This window comes from Salminus brasiliensis, chromosome 17, assembly GCF_030463535.1.
Source record: "Salminus brasiliensis chromosome 17, fSalBra1.hap2, whole genome shotgun sequence".
NCBI classification, from domain to species: Eukaryota; Metazoa; Chordata; class Actinopteri; order Characiformes; family Bryconidae; genus Salminus; species Salminus brasiliensis.
In genome coordinates, this window is record NC_132894.1 from 24,607,739 (window position 1) to 24,631,568 (window position 23,830).

General features: G+C 42.2%; 1 protein-coding gene across 5 annotated transcripts in view; it reads left to right on the forward strand.

Moving 5' to 3' along the window:
* herc1 (HECT and RLD domain containing E3 ubiquitin protein ligase family member 1) overlaps positions 1–23,830 on the forward strand; it is a 50,256-nt gene that overhangs the window by 24,351 nt on the left and 2,075 nt on the right. The window contains exons 32-75 of one of the 5 annotated variants that reach the window (XM_072660635.1): positions 215–321; positions 401–511; positions 602–772; positions 1,056–1,295; positions 1,532–1,615; positions 1,935–2,464; positions 3,259–4,001; positions 4,298–4,514; positions 4,644–4,804; positions 6,390–6,506; positions 7,451–7,670; positions 7,768–7,889; positions 8,223–8,452; positions 8,758–9,026; positions 9,672–9,724; positions 9,836–10,036; positions 11,126–11,300; positions 11,401–11,668; positions 11,784–11,997; positions 12,298–12,503; positions 12,844–12,971; positions 13,067–13,203; positions 15,271–15,471; positions 16,062–16,192; positions 16,313–16,524; positions 16,642–16,762; positions 16,849–16,995; positions 17,239–17,340; positions 17,497–17,670; positions 17,809–18,141; positions 18,259–18,324; positions 18,435–18,560; positions 18,667–18,805; positions 19,843–20,024; positions 20,650–20,805; positions 21,151–21,273; positions 21,384–21,486; positions 21,607–21,776; positions 21,870–22,008; positions 22,300–22,469; positions 22,571–22,740; positions 22,865–23,030; positions 23,173–23,249; positions 23,346–23,598. In XM_072660635.1, coding sequence (XP_072516736.1) covers positions 215–321; positions 401–511; positions 602–772; positions 1,056–1,295; positions 1,532–1,615; positions 1,935–2,464; positions 3,259–4,001; positions 4,298–4,514; positions 4,644–4,804; positions 6,390–6,506; positions 7,451–7,670; positions 7,768–7,889; positions 8,223–8,452; positions 8,758–9,026; positions 9,672–9,724; positions 9,836–10,036; positions 11,126–11,300; positions 11,401–11,668; positions 11,784–11,997; positions 12,298–12,503; positions 12,844–12,971; positions 13,067–13,203; positions 15,271–15,471; positions 16,062–16,192; positions 16,313–16,524; positions 16,642–16,762; positions 16,849–16,995; positions 17,239–17,340; positions 17,497–17,670; positions 17,809–18,141; positions 18,259–18,324; positions 18,435–18,560; positions 18,667–18,805; positions 19,843–20,024; positions 20,650–20,805; positions 21,151–21,273; positions 21,384–21,486; positions 21,607–21,776; positions 21,870–22,008; positions 22,300–22,469; positions 22,571–22,740; positions 22,865–23,030; positions 23,173–23,249; positions 23,346–23,598 — 8,165 coding nt within the window. The remainder of the gene's footprint in view (positions 1–214; positions 322–400; positions 512–601; positions 773–1,055; positions 1,296–1,531; positions 1,616–1,934; positions 2,465–3,258; positions 4,002–4,297; positions 4,515–4,643; positions 4,805–6,389; positions 6,507–7,450; positions 7,671–7,767; positions 7,890–8,222; positions 8,453–8,757; positions 9,027–9,671; positions 9,725–9,835; positions 10,037–11,125; positions 11,301–11,400; positions 11,669–11,783; positions 11,998–12,297; positions 12,504–12,843; positions 12,972–13,066; positions 13,204–15,270; positions 15,472–16,061; positions 16,193–16,312; positions 16,525–16,641; positions 16,763–16,848; positions 16,996–17,238; positions 17,341–17,496; positions 17,671–17,808; positions 18,142–18,258; positions 18,325–18,434; positions 18,561–18,666; positions 18,806–19,842; positions 20,025–20,649; positions 20,806–21,150; positions 21,274–21,383; positions 21,487–21,606; positions 21,777–21,869; positions 22,009–22,299; positions 22,470–22,570; positions 22,741–22,864; positions 23,031–23,172; positions 23,250–23,345; positions 23,599–23,830) is intronic. The other 4 variants (XM_072660638.1, XM_072660637.1, XM_072660636.1 and 1 more) reach the window with 4 other exon arrangements.

Below are 23,830 nucleotides of genomic sequence, written 5' to 3' on the forward strand. Positions count from 1 at the left end.
TTTTTCTGATCAATGTAATATTCATTTAATTTTATAAGATGAGTGACTCCAAATCTTTGAGTAGTGTAGAGAGTTTAAGATAAGGTGTGTGTTTGTTTGTTGATTCTGTACTATTAATACTATTAATACTGTTTGCTGGTAGTCACGTTGTATTTTTTATGCAGAACAGTTCATGAAACAGAAGGAAGATTCATGAAATGCTTGTGTATTTCAGGTATCCCATTAGTGGGTAATTTGAGAACACGGTTGCTGGCCTTGCATGTCCTGGAAGCTGTACTTCCTGCATGTGAGAGTAGCGTTGAGGATCATCAAATGGCCCAGGTAATGTCCTACAGACACAAACACAAACACTAATGGATATGCAGCACAGTCATCCACATTAATTTATTTTCTCTTACAGGTGGTAGAAAGGTTGTTTTCTCTGCTTTCTGACTGCATGTGGGAAGCCCCAGTAGCTCAGGCAAAACACACCATCCAGCTGAAGGAGAGAGAACAGGAGCTCAAACTTCATGTGAGAAACATTATCTAACATTACGAGTAGTTACCGTCCAATGGTCATATAAATCTTCACTCTGTAACTCTGGGTGTGTCTTTGTCTCAGGGTGAGGCAGAAGAGGAAGAGGAAAACCTACCTATCCAAGAAGTCACCTTTGACCCCGAGAAAGCTCAGTGCTGTGTGGTAGAGAGTGGGCAGGGTCTGACACATGGAAGTGGAGGGAAAGGCTATGGCCTGGCATCCACAGGTATCTCCTCAGGCTGCTACCAGTGGAAGGTACTAAACACATACAAAAATTTACATACTTTCAAGCAATGTCCCCACATGATTTTTACTAGTGACTGAGACTGCTCCGATACCCAGTATCAGATTTGATCCAATACTAGCAGAAATGCTGGATTGGATATTGGAGGGTTAAAAAAAAAAAGGAACAAACATTTTATAGAATCTCACAGAAAATCTTGAAGCACAGCACATTTGATTTACCTTTTTGGTTGAATAGTTTTAATGAAAAATGACCAGTACATTTACAATGTGAAAGTGTTCTATTCTCTTTCAGTTCTACATAGTGAAGGAGAATCGTGGAAATGAAGGTACGTGTGTGGGTGTGTCCCGATGGCCTGTGCATGACTTCAACCACCGCACTACAGCCGACATGTGGCTATACCGGGCCTACAGTGGCAATCTCTACCACAATGGAGAGCAGACACTTACATTGTCCAGTTACACGCAAGGAGATTACATAACTTGTGTACTGGACATGGAGGCTCGGACTGTGTCCTTCGGCAAGAATGGAGAGGTGAGCCTGGACATAAAATGTTGTATACGCAAAAGAACATTTGTACCGACATAATGAATGTAACAATGGCATAAAAAACAACACACTTGTTTGTAGACAGTTAATGTCTGCATGTGTTTTTGTAAGAGATGCGCTTTATTTATAAACAGTTTAGTGAGTGTCCTTTAATGTATATATCATGCTGCTCAGTCTATACAGTAAGGTTGCTTGTGTACCTTGATTTGTCTGTGCTGCAGGAGCCCAAGCTGGCCTTTGAAGATGTGGATGCTACAGAGCTTTATCCCTGTGTAATGTTCTACAGCAGCAATCCTGGAGAAAAGGTGAGCCCTATCTGCTCAATTAAAGTGATAGTAGCCAAGAATCTAATTTTCACAATTGTCCCTTACCTAAAATATGTTTAGTCACCCAGTACTGTGTTTGGTGTGTTTAGTTTGCTTCTTTTGTTTTGCACAGGAGCTTTGCGGCTAAGTAGTGAAGCACTGTGCAAATTGCATGCCTAATTCATCAGACGCTCACCACATACCACATTTAAATTAAGCAGTCTCAAGTAGTCTTACTTATGTGGTCTAAGTTCTGCAGTGCACTTTTAGAACGTTATCCTTATTCTGACCTTCTTCATTTAATTTGCCTTCCCCTTAGGTCAAAATCTGTGACATGCAGATGAGAGGCACACCCCGTGACCTTTTGCCTGGTGACCCCATCTGCAGCCCTGTGGCCACTGTACTGGCTGAAGCCACCTCGCAGCTAGTGCGGATACTACACCGCTCAGATCGCTGGACACAAACCATTAACCGCTGCATGCTGCAGCGCCTTCAGCATATCAGGAGCTCCCTGCGGGACGGCGGGCTGCCACCTGGTGGTTCCAGGCTACGCAAGAGCCGCTCTGCCCAGAGCCGTGAAGAGCAGGACGAGAGGGAGGACGACAGGGAGGATGATAGAGGGAGGAGCAGTCGGCACACTTCAGTGGAGCTCTCTGAGGTACACCTGCGGACCCTGTGCAGCCAGGTGTGGCCTGTGTTGGCTGTGATCGGCGGGACGGACGGTGGACTTAGGGTCGGGGGTCGCTGTGTGCACAAACAGACCGGGAGACACGCCACCCTGCTGGGGGTAGTGAAGGAGGGCAGCACATCAGCAAAAGTGCAATGGGACGAGGCTGAGATTACAATCAGGTAAAACTAATGTAATGCACATGTATCTTTCATGGATTAGATACCATACATCAGTTTCCCAAACCTGGTTCTGGAGGATGGCTTTCCTGCTTGCCTGTGATTTGTTTGGATTTTTTTTTTTGTTTGGATTTTTTGTGCTACCTTTGGATAGGTGAACACATTTACTTTAGGGTTAAGTCAGGTCTTTTGTAGGGCATTTCAAGTTTTTATTTATTAATTTATTTTTAGTCTGTCTATAATCATTGTTATTAATTCATTAATCTGACCAGTAGAAGTGTTGTATCATAAGTAATTTCATTTAAATATTTGTGCATCTCTGATGCTGCTGAAACATTGTACCACACCTGTTTTTAAGGTGGTGTTGATGTTTTTCCTTAGTCGTCTTCAACATTCCACCTAGGAACTAGTGGAGTAGAGAAAATGCTAAAATGTGCAAGACAAGGGCATACAGACCAGGATTAGGAAACATTGTCATGAATTCCTTTAAAATGTTCTCCTTTATGTACATATGATCGATCTTTCTTTCAAGCCACTTTTTTTTTTATATAAGGCTCTTTTATGAGTCCCTAATCTTTCACTATCCCGTAGTAGCTTTTCTTCTTCCCTCGGTCATGCCTTTTTCTGTCACACTTTCTTTTTATGTTGACTTTTTATTACGACCCTGTTCCAGTCCCCCTCTCCTTTTAGTTAACTCCATGACTTTGCATGCCCTCTTCCCCTTTCCCTCATATTCTATCTCTCCTTTCTCCTGTTCCTCTTTCTCTCCCATACCTCTCCACTTCACCTGACTGAAGCTTCCCCGCTTTCTGGTCGCCTAGTGACACACCGCTATACAACTTGGAGCCATGTGAGCCGCTGGCCTTTGATGTGGCGCGCTTCAGAGGCCTGACAGCAACCCTGTTGCTGGACCTTACGGCTCTGGCCTCACTGCAGGATGATGGTGCAAAGCCCTCCTCTTTATCATCTTCATCATCTTCCCGTCGCCACGAGCGGCGGCACCGGCATGAGTCTCATGAGCCGGAGCGGGAGGGTGAGGGGCGTTCAGAGGGCCGGGAGGGCACAAGTGATCTACGCATCTCCCACAGCCTTGATGAGGTACGCGCCCATGCTGCATCCAGCACCCGCACAGAGCCACAGCAAGAGCTCACAGCATCACGAGGGAGTGCCCAGGAGGCAGCTGCACTGGCTGAGGTGCATGCAGTGCAGCTATCCTACCTATACCTTGGTGCCATGAAGACTCTGAGCGTGCTTCTGAGCTGTAGCAAGTATGCAGAACTTCTGCTAATTCCCAAAATGATGCCCGACAATGGACACAATGCTGACTGTGGCAGCCCAGGTATCAGTGTCTCACAAGAGGAGGCAGAGATGCGTTCAGCGCTGCAGTTTCTCATGCGGCACATGGTGAAACGAGCAGTGATGAGGTCACCCATCAAGCGGGCCCTTGGGCTAGCTGACCTGGAGCGGGCACAGGCAATGATCTACAAACTTGTGGTCAATAGTTTGCTGGAGGAGAAAGAGGGAGGCAGGACCAAACCATGTGAGTCTCTCACACTTGCTTAGACGTTTTTGGAATGCATAGTTTTTTTTTTTTTGTTTTTTTGTTTTTTTACAACAGAAACTCAACTTAAATTGATTGTTTAGAAAATCTCATTATGGTAGTTTTCGTCTTAAGCTTCCATTACTTGTAAGCAGCATGGTTGGATATGTACAGACTTGTAGCTCCATTGCTATCAACTTATGAAGCATCTTGGCTGATAATCTGCCCAAAACTAGAAATTTACAATTTACCACAAATGTATTCTATTACTATAATCAGAACTTTGGGTGTTTTAGTAGATGCAGAGTGTGAGGAGCTGGAGGGGGAGCAACAGTTTCAGACTCCAGTGACCACTTCCCCATCAGCTTCCAGCAGCACCTCTTTCATGAGCTCTTCGTTAGAGGACACCACCACAGCAACAACACCAGTCACCACAGCAACCACACCAGTTACAGATGCAGAGACAGCACCAGCTTCTGAGTCACCTGGAGTTATGCCCCTCAGCCTGCTTAGGTACACAGACTTGTTGCACATTTGTTTACAACCTGAATTTTCGGTCCAGGTTCTTGTTTTTGTGTGATGTTGTTAAGCGATTTTATAAGAATAAATTAAAAGAGTGTGCCTGTTTATTTGAATGAGCAGGCAGATGTTCTCCAGCTACCCCACAACCACTCTTTTGCCAGCTCGCCGAGCTCAGACCCCACCAGTTTCATCTCTGCCCACCTCTCCATCAGACGAACATGGCCGCAGACAGAGCCTCACTTCCCCCGAGTCTCAGCCTGCCAGAACCACCAACAGAACAGGTAGACACACAGGAGCACAACTGGTTTGTAAGCACAACTGTTGGCATACACACACACACACACATATATGTATATATATATATATATATATACACACAGTGGGGAAAAGTGGGGAAAAAAGTATTTAGTCAGTCACCAATTGTGCAAGTTCTCCCACTTAAAAAAATAAGAGAGGCCTGTAATTGACATTATAGGCAGACCTCAACTATTTACCTGTCCTCCACATTCCTCCACTCATTACCTGTATTAATGGCACCTGTTTGAACTTGTTAACTGTATAAAAGACACCTGCCCACAACCTCAAACAGTCACACTCCAAACTCCACTATGATGAAGACCAAAGAGCAGTCAAAGGACACCAGAAACAAAATTGGAGACCTGCACCAGGCTGGGAAGACTGAATCTGCAATAGGCAAGCAGCTTGGTGTGAAGAAATCTACTGTGGGAGCAATAATCAGAAAATGGAAGACCTACAAGATCACTGCTAATCTCCCTCGATCAGGGGCTCCACGCAAGATCTCAGCCCATGGGGTCAAAATGATCACAAGAACGGTGAGCAAAAATCCCAGAACCACACGGGGGGACCTAGTGAATGACCTGCAGAAAGCTGGGACCAACGTTACAAAGGCTACCGTCAGTAACACACTACGCCGCCAGGGACTCAAATCTTGCAGTGCCAGACGTGTTCCCCTGCTTAAGCCAGTACATATCCGGACGCGTCTGAAGTTTGCTAGAGAGCATTTGGATGTTCCGGAAGAGTATTGGGAGAATGTCTTATGGTCAGATGAAACCAAAGTAGAACTGTTTGGTACAAACACAACTCGGAGGAGAGTGAATGCTGAGTTGCATCCAAAGAACACCATACCAACTGTGAAGCATGGGGGTGGCAACATCATGCTTCGGGGCTGTTTCTCTGCAAAGGGACTAGGACGACTGGTCTGTGTACATGAAAGAATGAATGGGGCCATGTATTGTGAGATTTTGAGTGCAAACCTCCTTCCATCAGCGAGCGCATTGAAGATGAAACGTGGCTGGGCAACAAAGGAGTGGCTTTGTAAGAAGCATTTCAAGGTCCTGGAGTGACCTAGCCAGTCTCCAGATCTCAACCCCATAGAAAACCTTTGGAGGGAGTTGAAAATCTGTGTTGCCCGCAGACAGCCTCAAACATCACTGCTCTAGAGGAGATCTGCATGGAGGAATGGGCCAACATACCAGCAACCGTGTGTGCCAACCTTGTGAAGACTTACAAAAAACGTTTCACCTCTGTCATTGCCAACAAAGGATATATAATAAAGTATTGAGATGAACTTTTGTTATTGACCAAATACTTATTTTCCACCATTATTTGCAAATAAATTCTTTAATATATGTATATGTATGTATGTATGTATGTATGTGTGTGTGTGTGTGTGTGTGTGTATATATATATATATATATATATAATATATATATAGTTTTGGCCACCAGAACAACGTCAATGTCTTCTACACACTGGTCCAAAAAGTGTTTTACTGATATATATCATTCAATGTATGAAAACTCACAAGCAGTACAAGCTTTACAGCATGTTCTTCTTTGTGTGCAGCACTGTCAGACCCAAGCAGTCGTCTCTCTACGTCTCCCCCACCCCCTGCCATTGCTGTGCCTCTGCTGGAGATGGGGTTCTCACTTAGACAAATTATGAAAGCTCTTGAAGCCACAGGTATTCAAGCAAATACTCACAAAAACATATTTACATGCTTTTTAGAGTCAAATAATCTGATTATTTAGTAAAGACTAACAGCAAATACAACTTGGATGTATACCTTAAATAAAAAGGTTTGAACATTACTGTTAATATAAATGATACATAAAACTCCAGTATATTTCCTTTCAACTCTGTTTCTCTGCTTAGTCTGAATGTTCTCACTGCAGCTCTGCGTTCAGATTGAGGAAATTATTACTGTAAAAAGTAACAGTGGCCATAAATCTGTATTCTATGCCGTTATAGTTAATTTTGGGTGAGTAATCTGCAGTTCATGTGCGTAACGCACTGTTCTTAGTTCACTTAAAGGTCACCAAAAATAGTTAAGTAGTTGATATTAGTCAACTATGTCATTTAGTAATTGCACCTGTTTTAAAGTAGAAAAGCTTCTTTTTTACCCAATTGTAGTCAGTTAGGTAGTCTTATGTTTTCTTCTTTAGTCATGCCTTTTTTTGTAAATTGGCAGATCAGTCACATTTGCGAGAAGAGTAAAGCTATATTTACATATACATATCATAGCTACATCTTTATTATTGTGTGTGTGTGTGTGTATATATATGTATATATATAAAAATATATATAAAAAATTTGTTTTATTATAATTTTTTTTACTGCATTAAAGTCACACTACGTTGCAATTTTTTTTTACCTTAAAAAAGCAGCTTCAAAATTGATGCTTCACTGACTTATGAAAGGGAAAATAATGTCGCTGTCATTGCTACTTCGGGCTTGGCACACTGCACACTCCTAGTCCAAGACCAATAAATAACCATTCTCTGTAATGTTACTTTAAAGGAATGGATCAGCTTGATTTAGGTACCCATGCAGAATTCTGGCCATGCATGCTTCCATTCATCTTGGCTGTTTGGCAACTCTTTGAAGCTGTGAATGTGTGCCTCCAGGTGCACGTGGAGAAGCAGATGCCCAGAACATCACAGTGCTGGCTATGTGGATGATTGAACACCCTGGTACTGAAGATTCAGAAGATCCCCATGCTGTAGCTCCTGATTCCTTTTCAGGAGCAGCAGGAGGAGGCAAGAGTGGAGACAGAAGCTACCTCCGTTCTCCTGGAGACATCCCCAACGCTGATGCCACAGAGATGGAGGAGGGCTTTAGTGAGAGGTGAAAACGTGTTATAGATTAATTAAAAACTGAAATCAAATTAGGGCTTTCACTGTGCATATTAGTAATCTGTTTGAATTGTGTTTCTGTTATTAAGCCCTGAAGGACTAGATCAAGACTCCCCCTCTGCCTCCACTGGTCATGCCCCCAGAGGACGCTCAGCAGCCAGTAGGAAGCATCGGTTTGACCTTGCAGCACGCACTTTATTGGCTCGTGCAGGTAGAATTCTGTAGAAGCTTCACATACTAATCATCTGCCAGCATGTATACTTCGTAGTCAGTGCAATTTGTGCTCAAATGTATCTGAAGATGATCTTAACAGTGGAGGATTCAATGGGGAGTTAGTGATGGATGGCTACATTATTAACTGAAAGGCATAATTCAACACCTGCTTAAAGCCAAAAAACTTGGAAAGGCAGTCTTATAGGTGTTAGTAGTAGGCAAGTTTCTGTCAAAGCCCCAGAGTTGAATGCTCCCGTCAGATACATATGCATTTGTTAGTCTAAAGCACAGGTGTTCAACCTGGTTATGCTCTTCAACTGTGTGTGTGAAGCTGGGCTGTACCGCTCAGTGCAGGCACATCGCTCTCAAGTTCGGAGGGAAGGCCCTGGATTGCAGCAGGACCCTGCCTCACTGGGGGGTCTGTATGACTTCAACCTGGACGAGGAGTTGGAACTGGAGTTGGACCAGGAGGCCATGGAGGCCATGTTCACCCAGGAGCTGGCTTCCGACTCTGACATCCTTGGAATGTGGATCCCGGAGGTACTGGACTGGCCAACATGGGTGTGTGTGACTGCAGCCTGGGGCTGCTGCTGCTTTACTACTTGCTAATAGCCTGATCACTCACATTTAATACAAATGCTGACATTCAAGTGCTGCTTGCATGCTTAGCAGAGTGTTGTGAACTAGCAATTTCTTTTACACATGAGAACATTTATAAAGGGTAGATGCCTTTTCACTCTTGCTGCTCTGTATTTAGCACTAACTTGCTAATACTGTGCTCAGTGCTACAGCTTCAAAATGTAGGTTTCTGCTCTATATCCTTCCTTTCCGCGTGTGTGTGTGTGTGTGTGTGTGTGTGTCTACAGCATGTGTGCGAGTCGGAGGACCGCGAGGAAGTAGTGGTATGTGAGCTTTGTGAAGCGAATGTGTCCAGCTTCAATCAGCATATGAAGAAGAGCCACCCAGGCTGTGGTCGCAGTGCCAACCGCCAGGGTTACCGGAGCAACGGGTCCTACGTGGATGGCTGGTTTGGAGGCGAGTGTGGGAGTGGAAACCCCTACTACCTGCTCTGTGGGAGCTGCCGGGAGAAATACCTCAGCATGAAGAGCAAGACCAAAGGAGTCTTGCCAGAGAGGTTGGTACAACTGTGTATACTAACTTCAGATTAGTTTAGTATGAAATATGTCCTGTTTTTGCTGGGAAGCCCTTCAAGAGTTTTCTCATTTCATTGAATAACTATCTGACTGACATGCCCTGTCTCTGATGCTCATTGCTGAAATCTCCAGGAATTGCATGGAACAAACAATAAACCTACAATAGTTATCACATTTTAACCTTTTCCCTTTTAGGTATTCTTTTCCTTTTAAGTTAAAGTTTACTTGACAGTTCTTAGTTGTATTGATCCAGGTCGGAAAAGCTAAGACAAGACATAAAGTGGTAAGCATATACCTTTAGGTCATGTCTGGTACACTTTTATCAAAGTTTGTTCTCAGACAATGGGTGGAGATACTTAGATGGGAGTGGTATCTATCTAAAGAGCCTGCAAGAGACATAGGAAATGGAATGAAAGCTGAACAGCTTGTTGAATGTCATGTTTTCTGTCTTGGCCAGCCCACAAAATTGACAGGGTTGCTTTATTTAACAGTTTGTATATCTGTAGGCATTCAAATAGCTCAAGCACCAAAAGGGTGGGGTTTTTGGGTGTTTTTCTTTTTTTTTTAAAGGGCCCCTTAAAACAGTTCCTGAATTATATATGCTAATATGTATTTTTTCCATTTAGGTATAAAGGTCAAGCCCCAGACCTGCTGGGAAAGCAAGACAGTGTCTATGAAGGTACTGATCAGTTTGTCCATGGGTATTTTTAGAAGTCAAGATCTGCACTTTCGTAATTAGTCATGTACTTTTGTAAATGTAGAGTCTGAGTGTGTGTGTTCTGTGTTGCAGAGGACTGGGATATGCTAGATGTGGATGAGGCCGAGCGGCTTACTGGGGAGGAGGAGTTTGAGCTGCTCTCAGCACCACTGGGACTTAGTGAACGCAGACTTGTTCCTGAGGCTGTTCACTTCTCTGACACTGACCCGCTTGGTGCATCTGTTGCCATGGTCACTGCCACTAACAGCATGGAAGAAACTCTACTGCAGATAGGTAAGATTATGACACATGTCTTTCCCATGCCTTGATAAAGCCATACTCTAATGTATCGACCAAAATTTACTTTTTTCCCAGTTAAAGAGTTATATGTCTACCTTAGTAACATCTCTTATGTCACAATAGAATATGTTATCAAATAAGAGGCTGGGATAAAAGACTGCAAATCTGTCATCGGTTTAATTTTTAAAGTACACAACAGCATTCCAAGTTCATTACTAATTCCAAATTCCTTAATAGAGTGCAAGGTCAACAACAGGTAACATTTTTATTTTATAGAAGTCTTCTAGATGAAACACCACCATTTAAAGCTTGTTACACACTTTCATGTGAAGTATTCTTTACTGTGGATGTTACAGCAATATTGGAACCTATTTGCTTGGCTGCATGTGAAACTGTAGTTACAATAGTATAAAGGCTAGCTGAATGAGTTAATGTGTTTTTTTCCCTGATGCTTTTACAATGGCAATTGAAATAGGAATCTGGTATAATGCAGTTTGTGCAGTAATGTAGCATGCTGCTTGTTTTTAAGAATGATTGGGAATGAAGTGACCTTTGAATAGCATTATTTCTGTAATATAAGTGGTAGAATGAGTGCTGCAACTGTTCTCAAAACACTGCTGGTCATCACTGTTCAAGGAAGGAAACCCACTTTAAGTCCAGCATCAAACTGATGGCTTCCTATTAGTCAGATCCTAAGTCAAATTGTTCATTACACCTAATATAAAGTATTGCAGCAGTTCTAAATAGCCCTTCTCCATTTGCTTACCTACATTCTCTATACGTTCAGTTTTAGTAGCGTGAGGGGTGATGCTTTCCCAGTAATATTTGATGTACTTGGTACATGCAGACGACTAGCAGGCAGGAGATGGTTCCTAATACAGATTTGGGCAGCAGTTTACTGTCATCCCATCTATAGTGTGGAATAAGTTATTTTAAAATAGTGATACTTGTGCCTCTGTGCCCACAGTACATTGTTCCTGACATTTTATGATATTGTACAGTATTGCTTTTTTTCTCCCACCCAACTGCATCTCGATATGAGAGATTTCCATATTCCATATGGAATATTCCATATGTTTGCAGGCTGCCAGAGTTCAGTGGACAAGGGCTCATCTGGCCGTGTGTCCCTGGGGGAGCAAGCAGCAGGACTGCAGAGTTCTGCTGACCGCCTGGTGGCGTTAAGGAGAGTCACAGCAGCTGCCCAGGTTCTACTGGCTAGGACCATGGTCATGAGAGCTCTCTCGCTGCTCTCAGTCAGGTTAGAGTGTGTGTGTGTGGCCATGTGTGGATCCTGTATGCCAGCCTTTTTTCTTTGCCTTATTTGCATGCATTTGTTAATTTACCCTTACATCTTACAGTGGTTCCAGCTGCAGCCTAGCTGCTGGGCTGGAGTCTCTGGGCCTCACAGACATTCGGACACTGGTGCGTTTGATGTGTCTGGCTGCAGCTGGACGAGCTGGCCTCTCTACTGGCCTTGCCTCAGGCCCCGGAGCCTCTGAGCGGCCCAGAGGAGCCAACAAGCCCACCAAACCCATATCTTGTCTGGCTTACCTGAGCACTGCTGTGGGCTGTCTTGCCTCCAATAGCCCCAGTGCTGCCAAACTGCTGGTCCAGTTGTGCACCCAGGTAAAAACACTTTTATTGGTACATATTCATGCGTATTACAAATGTACACACTTCGTACTTGCTTACAAATCTTCACACTGTCTTTCTTTTCTTTCCTTTCGGTCTCTCACTATAGAATCTGATCTCAGCAGCCACAGGAATGAACCTGACTACAGTAGATGATCCCATCCAAAGGAAATTTCTGCCCAGCTTCCTGCGAGGGGTGGCTGAAGAGAACAAGCTAGTAACATCACCCAACTTTGTGGTGACTCAGGCTCTGGTGGCTCTTCTAGCTGATAAGGGAGCCAGGCTGAGACCTGCCTATGACAAGGCTGAGCTGGAGAAGAGAGGTAGAAAAACAATATTATGATAATTTATTTTGTTGTCCATACATTATTTATTGCCATCAATTTGGAAATTCTCTTCATGGACCTGTTGAAGAGTCATGCTTAGCTTTGCATGCAACTTTGTTTTTGTGATCATTGTTACGCTTCTTTTTAAAAATTATTATTATTATTTTTTATAAACAATCTTCTTTTGTGTTTGTGTCCATGTCCCTCACACACAACCTGGCCTTTATCCCTGTTGGCTCCTTGCAGGGTTAATGTCCTCTCTATATGCCCACCCTTCCTTTGCCCCCCCTGCTATAGGTCCGTTGGACCTGGCCAATGCGCTGGCGGCGTGCTGTCTTTCATCCCGCCTCTCCTCGCAACATCGTCAATGGGCCGCACAGCAGCTGGTGCGCACATTGGCAGCCCATGACCGGGACAACCAGAGCCGGCCGCAGACCTTTGCTGATATGGCCGGAGACCTTCGCAAGTGCTCCACCATCAAACTAGAGGCTCACCAGGGCAGAGTAAGATGTACTAAATGTGTTGTTATGCTTGAATATGGAGAAACATTTTGCTAAGTTGAGTAGCACCTATGTGGATAGTTACACTTTTACATTTGCAGGGTAGGTAATGTTTTGCGTACTGGTATTTGAGTGCTAGGCATGGGACAGTTACCAGATTTATTTACGTAATTTATTAACATTTTACTAAACATGTCCCATTTACATGGTTTGGAAAATTTTACATTAACACAGTTACAATATTATAAGCTGTAAATGTTTGGAACTGATTTTACAATTTAACATCTTTTGGCAAAATTATTTTCTGTACTAGGTTTGGTAATGTCTTGACTGCATTCCATAGGTGATCTCCTGTGGCTGGTGCAGTAAAAAAGGCCTGCTGGCCACCAGTGGGAACGATGGAACAGTTCGTGTGTGGAATGTGACTAAAAACCAGTACACTTTACAACAAACTTGTGTCTTCAACAAAACGTGAGTTTTTCTAAATTAGACTATTGAATAATGCCCTTTTTTATTCCCTCTGTAAGTAAAACGTGTGAGTGATTTATGTGCTAATGTTTTCTCAGGGATGGCTCCCCTGAGGAGTGTGTGAGTGGTTTAGGGTCTCCAGGTGAGACAAGCCTGGCGCCAGTGGCCTGGAGCGTGAGTGGGAAATTCCTGGCTGCTGCCATGGAGAAAGTAATCAACATCTGGCAGGTCAATGGTGAGTCAGCACTTACTCTTACTAAAAATTCTAAGCAAATAGCAAGTCTGTGATTGTCTGTATACTTGTAAAAATTGTTACATTGCTAACTATTATTTATTTATTATCATTTGCGCCTTTTTTGTTTTTCAAGAACAAAAGGTAAAGAGTAGAACATACAGGTTTAAAAGGAAAGAAATATAAATAAATAAATTATATAAATAAAACAAGATTAATAATATTTTCACAGTATGTATTTTTACTAGGGCTGGCCCGAATACCATTTTTTTGAGCTCTGTTTGTTCGTTTGTTTTATGAACACATTAAAAAGATTAAAAAACAAATTAAGGTCTGAAAAATAAAATTGCAGTGAATAAAAGGTAGTGACAACATTTAAACAAGAAAAAGAAAACCAAAACCTTATGTAGAAACAAAGAACAGTAACTTTTATTTTTCCTGTTGTTAGTGACTCTCTAGTATTAACAATACTTTTGAACTATGTAGCCAGCTTTCCTTTATACCGCCATTAACCTGAACTGAACTGAACTGATGTTAGGGCAAGGTGGAACTAAGGAAGAAAAAAAACTGAATATCCACATGCCAAAATTAAAAACCGAGGCAGAGGTCCATAAATGGCTCCCATATTCTCAAAAGTCTTCTCCTTTCATTAAAGTTCATTAAAGTTATTTTCATTCAAGATTTTTGTAAACATTTTAAATGCTTCTTCTTTGTCATTTGTTTTTATCTTTGATACTATAAATAATACTGATTGATTAAAGCAACTCGTATTGCATATTTCTGAACTGTAAAATCAACTGAACAGGTTATGTAAAATTATAAATGATCCTCATAATCTATGTAGCCAGTACCAAAAAAGTTCTAGAAGGGTTAGTAACACTTCTGCCATGTAATCATTAAAATGCACAAGCCATGTGGTGCTAAAAACCTCTGTTACATACAGTTAGCATAATGCTATCCTCCATTAGCACTTTTCATGTGCTGTAAGTTGAAGGTTTAATGGCACTAATAGACTTTGAAACTTGTAAAACATACTTGTATTAAATTGCATTTTGTGTCAGTCCTTTGGTTAATATGAAAGTTCAAAATTTGCTTTGGTTTGTGGGGTTTGTTTAGTGTGATTTTACGTGTGTGTATAATTTGGTAGCTAAGTTTATCCTTAGTTTGTGTTCTGTGCTTGGCTGGTCCTCTGACTTGTATCGAGTGCCTGTGTTTATATTGCACATTTAGGTTTTATGCAGGGACTGTTCATTAAAAGGATTAAGAAAAGCATGCATGACACACACCAGTCCTCCTTCTCCTCTCACTTTCAGACTGATAGTCAGCCAGCAGCCTCAGAGCTTTGGTTATCTGACCTCTTGGGCTGTTATTGGTTGTTGTCTTCTTGGATTCCTTCTTGCTGAAAGTGGGTAGATCCTCTTACATTTTTAGAGGGATTTGTGTCTGAAGAAGACAGCCCACTGTTTCTGTGCTTTTCTGGACTTGCCACTGTCAAAACATTGACTCTTACATTGGCTGGTCGCATCCTGCCCATGCCCATGACCGGACAGTCTGTTAGGGGCATCACCGCGATCTGGGTTGTTGTAAAATGGTGTTCCCTTTGTGGACATGTATGTGGCAGTTTTGTGTCTTCACCTTGTACTTTTTCACAGTTCTACAACTTCACTGCGGATGTGCAATTCTGTTTCATGTTGTAGACTGTTTCTGATGCACTCTTTGTGACAATTGTCATCCACTGCAAAGCACTGCCCCTGGTTCCTGGTTACTTTTAGTTCACAAGGCCCTGCATGGAGTTTAAGTGTCACAAAAATATATAGCTTCAGCAATGTCCCACACACTGTCAGCTGAGTGTTTTGGTATTTGTGTCTCTGTCTGAATTTAATACGGCACAGATTCATCCACTGTAAAGCACACTACTCACGAAACAGTTGCGTCTATAATTGATGTCTTAGTCTCAAGTCTCGAACAGTTGTTGTTTAATTGTTTGAATAATTTTATTATATCAAAAGTGACATTTTTAGAAGTATGGACCTTTTTGAACCTGACTGTGTGCGTGCGTGTGTGTGTTAGGTGGTAAAGGACTTTTGGACATGCAGTCTCACTGGGTGTCATCGCTATCGTGGCCAGAGAATGAGCCAGGCTGCCTGTGGACTGTTGAGCCTCGTGAGCTTCTGCTGGTGGGTCGCATGGATGGAACTCTAGGCCTTCTTGAAGTTCTGGATGCCTCCAACATGCAGAGAACTGAACTGCAGCATTGCTACAGAAAAGACGGTACTGAGACACAGTCATGATTAGTCATTAAAAGAAACTTTGTGTGTATAAATATATACTTCAAAGGTTTTCAGCACCTGTAAAAAAAATTAAATTGATTGGCTCATTATCTGTGCAGTAAATATTTATTTGCTTAGTAACACTAATGTTAGAGGAAATACAAATGACATTAATACAAAAAGTAGAGGTTTGTGTCTGTGTTCATTAAACCATTTCCAAATCTGTCTTCACGTGAGTCTAGTATTTGTAGTTATAATCCAGTGTCTGGTTTGGCAAATCAGTGCTTAAGTACATTAAATTAGGTGTCCCAGAAAGAGCCACTGAGCAAATTACTAAACTTATTAAAGGCTGGCTATGGTAGAAAAGTGTCAGGATACAACATTATATGTGCGACAGTAATGGCTTAATAAATACATTTATTTTAATGTGTTTTATACAAATTATTTTGTGTAAAATCCAGAACATAAACATGATTGAAATATTTGGTGTAGGGAATTTGGGAATTACTTGTACTTGAAGTAATTACTATATATATTCTGTCATTTGGCCTGGTATGTACATATAAATGTGTTTTTTTTTTTTTTTTTAAGTTGCTGTGATGCACATTGCATGGTACAGTGAGGACCGCCCCTTCGCTGTAGGCTATGCTGATGGAAAGCTTCTCATTGGTTCTAAGGAGCCCCTGGAGAATGGGTCTGTTGTGGTCATTGATGCCCACAAGGTTAGCAGCCATCTTTTTGCCTGCAACAAATGATACCAAAGTGTGTTGGGCCCTGCATCAGCATTTGAAATTTCCATTTTGTAGAATTCACAAGTATTTGTGTGTCCACTCTGTACATAGGAGAGCATCAGTTCATTGCGTTGGGCTCCAGGTGGTCTAATTCTGTTAAGCTGTGCCAAAGAGGAGACTGTCCGTCTGTGGGCTGGGTCTGGTGCAGGTTTGGGACGCAACTGGGCATGTCTTCAGAGCATCACTCACCCCACTGTGGTGAATGCTGTTGCCTGGTGCAACCTGCCTGGACAAGGACTCAAAGCACTGAATATGCTGGCTACGTATGTTTAATCTCACATGCGCGTGCACACACACACACTCTATTGCACTGATTAATATATATTTTTTTGCATTCTCTCTCTCAACTTTTTTATCTGATAGTTCTGTCTGCTTTACAGGTGTTGTCAGAATGGACTTGTGTCTGTGTGGACAGTACCCCAAGATCCCTCAGCCTTCTCAGAATCCAGCTGTGCCAGCTCAGAGGCATGGTGGGAAACAGAGTCCAAGTCTAAACCTAGGGTAAGGTTACACATAACACCTGTTTGAGAATCACCACAAGTTGCTATTGATGATTTTGTGTGTGTTGTGATGTGTCTGATCTCTAGCTGGCACCACGACGATGTGAGGGAGCAGTGTGTGTGTTCCAGCTGCGGGGTCACATGACCCCAGTGCGTACAGTAGCATTCAGTCTTGATGGTCTAGCTCTGGTGTCTGGAGGTGTTGGAGGACTCTTGAACATCTGGTCCCTACGGGTTGGTTACGCATACATACATGCATGCATGCTTCATAAGACTTATTTTTAGTATTTTTTTGCTTTAATTCTAACCATTATAATTAGTTATTGCATTTCACACTTGCAGCCTTCAGGTCCATGTATCATGAATCCTTGATCGTTTTTCTGCACAGCAAATACATACACTTGCTATAGTGATATATGATTTGTCTGGTGTAATGTATATGTGGATGTGTAAGAAACAGTGTTTGTCTGTGTATAGGATGGCTCAGTGCTGCAAACTGTAGTTGCTGGTTCTGGAGCCATTCAAAACACTGTATGGATCCCAGATGTCGGGGTGGCTGTGTGTTCCAACCGCTCAAAGGTTACTTATCCAGATATAATGAAGTTATTATTATTATTTTTTTTATTTTTATTTTTTTGTATTATTGTTGTTTGTTTTCTCCCTGTAAAGTATTGCTTCAGTAGTCAGTTTGTCATGTCATTTAACAGTCGCAATGTGCTTTCATTTCTGTTGTAGGATATTCTGGTTGTGAACTGCTCCACAGAATTTATGACTGCCAATCACGTGTTGGCCACCTGCCGCACTGCTTTAAAAAAGCAAGGTGTTGTGGGATTGAACATGGCTCCATGCATGAGGGCCTTCCTAGAGAGACTTCCCATCATGCTCCAGGAACAGTACACCTATGAGAAGGTTCACTTACAAAAACAAACATAAAAATTGAATAATGATTTAAAAATCACACCTTTTTATCCAAGTGTATCCAATCAAAAAATTTGAATAATTAAAAGTTACAGCTATATTCACTCACCCTGTGTATGTCTGTGTTAGCCACATGTCGTGTGTGGAGAGCAGTTGATCCACAGCCCATACATGCAGTGTCTGGCCTCTCTGGCGGTGGGGCTACAGCTGGACTCTCTACTGTGTCGGCCTCCAGTACCTCCTCACATGGCCCACTGCCCTGTTGAGCCTGGCACCTCCTCATCTTCTTCATCCTCTTCTTCTTCCTCAAATTCATGGGGCAGCAGTGAGTGGTCATGGCTACACTGCTTTTCCACTACTGTGAAGACAGCCGAGGCACTTGCCCGTGGACACACCTTCCCAGAATCTTTTAGCGTGCCTGATCTGGAGCCCGTGGCCAAGGACAAGATGGCATTTCTTATGGTGAGATGCATAGACATGTATTGAAAGCGAAAGTATGTTTGCCTTGAAGAAAATAGTTTTCTTAGACTAGGTCTTGGTTAATGTGATTATCTTTGTGCTTGTTTTTGGGTGGTCCAGGACAACAGCAAATGGGTTCCTGGGATGGATGAGCAGATAATGTCCTGGGCCACTTTCAGACCAGAGGTAACAAGACCAGGAACCTAGTATTGGAATGTAACAGAACCAAAAATGTTGTAGTAATACTCAACTAAACAAAATTCATGAGGTTGAAGTTAATAGTGTGTAATTAATAGGACTGGCACCTGGGTGGAAAGTGTGATGTGTATTTGTGGGGAGCAGGCCGCCATGGTCAGCTGGCTGAGGCTGGACGCAACATTCTTGCGCCAACGCCTGCCACCTCCTTTTCTCAGGCTCAGCAGGTACTACAGCAAGCTCTCACACGTAGACATATTCACAGTTAGCCACATCACTTAACAGTGTAACATCATTGAACTGGAAGTGTTTGCTGAATCTGTATGTGTGCAGGTTGTGTGCGGGCAGAACTGCACGTTTGTGATTCAGGCCAATGGGACGGTATCTGCATGTGGAGAGGGAAGCTATGGTCGTCTGGGGCAGGGCAACTCTGATGACCTGCATGTTCTTACAGTCATCTCAGCACTGCAAGGTAGCTAAAAGCAGTTGTTATATTGTAACATAATATTGTAACACAGTTGTTATATTGTCCCCTGCGTCCTGGGGACATCACATTTCAACATTCCTTCTTCTCTGCACCATGATACTTAATTTTATTTATTTATTTATTTATTTATTTTAATTTTGGCCTCATATGAGGGCATATTCTTTGTACAAGAAGTATTTTTTGCAAAAAACAAAGGTTTGTGTGTGTGGGTTTTGTTGTTGGTTTTTTTTTTAGAATATATATATATATATATATATATATATATATATATATATATATATATATATATATATATATATACAGGTCCTACCGGGTCTCAGGAGGTTCTAGCATCGTAATCTGATTACTTTCAGTTATTTTGGGATCACTTGTTCTTTTACAGCCACATACTCAAATAAGGACAACATATACATTCACACGAAACCTCATGTCCACATCTTACATTTTTAAAGTTACTGTTAAATAGAATTCTGAAAAAAAAATTGAATAGACTCATTAATCATGAAATGTTCAAACATCTTCTGAAACAAGCAGCTTAGACCAGTATGAATTCCATGTGCATTTAAAATGATCTAAACTGGTTTATACTGGTCGGGTTTGCTGGTGCATGCTGTTTTTTTCTAGCAGGGCTGTGTTTATATAGATATATAAAATGGCTTACAAGTTATTGTGATTCATACTATTATTATCAAAATATTACACAAACACACCTGCACACTCGTTTAGCCACAGAAAGAAAGGTTTAGACAACACAGTGTCCATGCTGGGAGGGCACCGGTTAGCTGAAGATTCTCCACAGGGGGTTGCTATTAGTACTAGCTAGTCATTTAAAAGTAGGAAAGTCATTACAAACCACATCAACAGCAGCATTACACGCAGGATCACTTGACTGCAAACAAACATTATAGTCAGTAGCCAGTAGGGTTTTTTTTTTTTTTTGTTTGTTTGTTTTTTTAACAATGCTTATTTTATTTCAAATTTATTTCTTGTGTCTGTGTGTGCGTGCGCACGTGTGTGTGCAGGGTTTGTAGTGACTCAGCTGGTCACATCATGTGGCTCTGATGGGCACTCAATGGCTCTGACTGAAAGTGGTGAGGTGTTCAGCTGGGGAGATGGGGACTATGGCAAACTGGGCCATGGAAACAGTGATCGTCAACGCAGACCACGCCAGATAGAGGCCCTGCAAGGAGAGGAGGTTGTTCAGGTCAGACACAAAAAATCAAGAACACACACATTCAAATCGAATTCCTAGATCTCCTCCATAACAGCCGAACCAATTGCAGAATTTTTGCCACAAGAATTTTGCTCCAAACCTTGTACGTCATAAAACACACACAATAAAGGGTGTTAAATGTGTAGGGTGTTAAATTTTCATTCATGGGGAGAATGAAACTGTCAGTATTTAGGTGAAGTTCAGTATAACTTAGGTGAAGTTTAGCAGACATTCATCTAAAACAACTTTGTGAGTGAAGGTATGTCCTTAAACGTGCCAATGGCTTGGGATTTCACTTAAGACTTATTGTAATGTGCACATTTGCATCTAGGTGTCTGCGATTCCTGTGTCTGGCAGGATGTTGTCTTATTAATATCTCTGGACTCTAGCCCATTTATAAGTAGCATTTATACGTACCTTTGTACGTAGCTAGATGTGAGCATCTGCCTAAATACCACAAATGTAAATCTAAGTCTGCTTTATTTAATCACTTTATGTGCTCACCAGAAACGAAACTTACAACATTTCTACTTATACTGCAGTGGAGTTACAGAAAGACTATCTAGGGTTTAAGGTTTGTTTGGTTGTAAGAGTGAAATAACTTGTTTGTGCACAGATGTCGTGTGGGTTTAAGCACTCAGCTGTAGTGACAGCAGATGGCAAACTCTTTTCCTTTGGGAACGGGGACTATGGCAGGCTAGGCCTGGGTAATACCTCTAACAAGAAACTGCCAGAGAGAGTCACTGCGCTGGAAGGTCAACAAGTTGGGCAGGTAAACACACACATACACAGTTAGAACATCCAACCTGAAACATTCTGGGCTTTGAAGCTGTAGCACTAAGTACTGTGTTAGTATGTTTGTTCTGCATAGATTAAAAAAAAAACAAACAAACGTAAAAGACACTTTAGTAACTGTTACTGTAAGAGGAAACCAAATAGATTACAACGGTCTACTTAACATAAGCAACAGTATGCATAATTTTCAACTTTTCTCAAATGTGTGTAAGTTGAGATTAAATAATTCAGTAGAAAAACAGGGTTAGCCCTTTTCCCTTCTTTTATGTTCATGGCGATGTAATCCCTGTTTGTAAATGATTGTGTATGTCTGCGCACTTAGGTGGCATGTGGGCTAAATCACACATTGGCTGTATCAGCTGATGGGATGACTGTCTGGGCATTTGGAGATGGAGACTATGGGAAACTGGGCCTTGGAAATTCAACTGCTAAATCTTCACCACAGGTATTCTCCTTCACCTCTAACACATACTCAACCATTGCTGAAATACATAGCAAGTCACAAGCGACACTGAGAGAGGTGTGTCTGTGTCTGTGTGTGTGTGTGTTTTCTAGAAAGTGGACATTTTGTGTGGCTTGGGGATTAAAAAGGTGGCTTGTGGGACCCAGTTCTCAGTGACTTTGACCAAAGATGGGAATGTTTACTCCTTTGGACAAGGTACATGCATTAAAAACTTAATTATCTACAGTTGAAATATATAAAAGCTATTGTGATTTTGATGATTTTACCAAAAAACTAATTGTTTTTTATCTATTCTCAATAATAACAAAATTGTAGATCGGCTCATTGGCCTGCCAGAGGGTCGGGCACGCAATCACAACCGGCCACAACAGATCCCTGCCCTGACAGGTGTGTTCATTGAGGATGTAGCAGTTGGAGCAGAGCATACCCTTGCTCTCTCGTCCACGGGAGACGTTTACGCTTGGGGGAGCAACTCAGAGGGACAGGTACAGAGATAACCTTTTGACATCTACAGTTTCAGATTTGATGGCTATGGTTCATGGTCATGATGTGTTTCTACACATGTTTGTGTTTTGTAGCTGGGCTTGGGTCACACAAACCATGTAAGAGAGCCAACTCTCATCACTGCCCTGCAGGGCAAGAACATCCAGCAAATCTCTGCAGGACGCTGCCACAGTGCAGCATGGAGTGCCCCATCTGTCCCACCAAGAGCACCAGGTACACAGTAGGATGTAGGGATAAAATGTATCTATGAGGTTTGTATAGGCAAGTCCACAATGATTGGTACACTTTCACACACGCATGTAGACAAATCTAAACCTTAATTGAAGTAACTCTTTAACCAACACCGGCTTGGTGAAAGAAGTTATTCATTTGTGCAAATGATAAACTATGCACACATATTATAAACTATGCACAATGATTACCAGTATAGTTTGACTGAGCCAGTAAGGCTGAGGCTTCCCAGTCTGTCTGTTCTGTACTTTAAATTCGACACAAATGTTCTAGGGTCTTCAGTGCCGCTGCAGCTGGGCTTGCCCATGTGTGTGCCTCCTCAGTACAGCGCTTTGAGAGACATCAGCATGGAGGCACTGAGAGCAAGGCTGCGTGTCCTTTATCACTTCTCTGACCTTATGTATTCCTCTTGGAGACTACTCAACCTGAGCCCCAACAACCAGGTACCCCTGCACACTCATACATGTGTGTAACATAGCTACAGCAGTCAGGTCCACACTTTTTGTTTGATGCATTTTGATGTATGTCTGCTCCTCTATTCCAGAGTTGCACATCTCATTATAATCCAGGAACATGGGGTATAGTTCAGGGGCAGCTCCGACCCCTTCTGGCCCCACGAGTCTACATGCTTCCAATGGTGCGATCCATTGGCAAAACCATGGTGCAGGGCAAAAACTATGGCCCCCAGATCACGGTCAAGAGAATCTCCACTCGGTCAGTACTTTATAACTTATTGCACCTTATAAGAGCCTTATTCATAGAGATAAGTAGTCTTGATGGAGGTTGTGTAAAATATACTTTTTTCTCTTATTCACTCTTTCTTTCTGTCCTTCTCAAGAGGGAGAAAGTGTAAGCCCATCTTCGTTCAAATTGCACGTCAAGTGGTCAAGCTAAATGCCTCTGACCTCAGGCTGCCTTCTCGTGCTTGGAAGGTCAAGTTGGTGGGAGAAGGGGCTGATGATGCAGGAGGTGTGTTTGATGACACGATCACGGAAATGTGCCAGGTACACATCACTTTTTACAAACATAGTGCACAGGAACTTGTCATTTAGATCCTTCTGGAATCAAATGAGTTTGTTGTGCGAAATTACTTAATATTTTTAATTAGTATAACTAATAATTGTAACCTGTTTTCTGTATGCGTAGGAGCTTGAGACGGGGGTGGTGGATCTGCTCATCCCCTCTCCTAATGCCACAGCAGAGGTGGGCTACAACAGGGACAGGTAATAAATTTTTTCAGTCCCTAATATTGCATAGTTTTCATTCATTTAATTATCTTTGTGAAACTCTTGTGTGTGTTTGTGTTGGAACACTTTTAGATTCCTGTTAAATCCATCAGCTTGTCTGGAGGAGCATTTGCTACAGTTCAAGTTCCTGGGCATCCTGATGGGTGTGGCCATCCGGACCAAGAAGCCACTGGACCTACACCTGGCACCACTGGTGTGGAAGCAGCTGTGCTGTATTCCACTCACTTTGGAGGACTTGGAGGAAGTTGACCTGCTCTATGTGCAGACACTTAATAGCATCCTACATCTGGAAGACAGCAGCATCACTGAACAAAACTTCCATGAGGTACCACAAACCAAACCGCACAGTGTTCATAGACAAGGTGCACGCTCTGAAGAATTTTGGTATTAATTTACATTGAGCAGGGTATTACAATGTTACAAGTGTAGGTAAGTGCTTATAAACATTCAGTGGCAGGTAATTTTATTTTAGCACTTAATGTTGGGCCCCTTGTCACCTGGGGCTCAGGACTAGACTACAACTGTGTATTCTGTGGATACTTAATTATGCTTTTAGA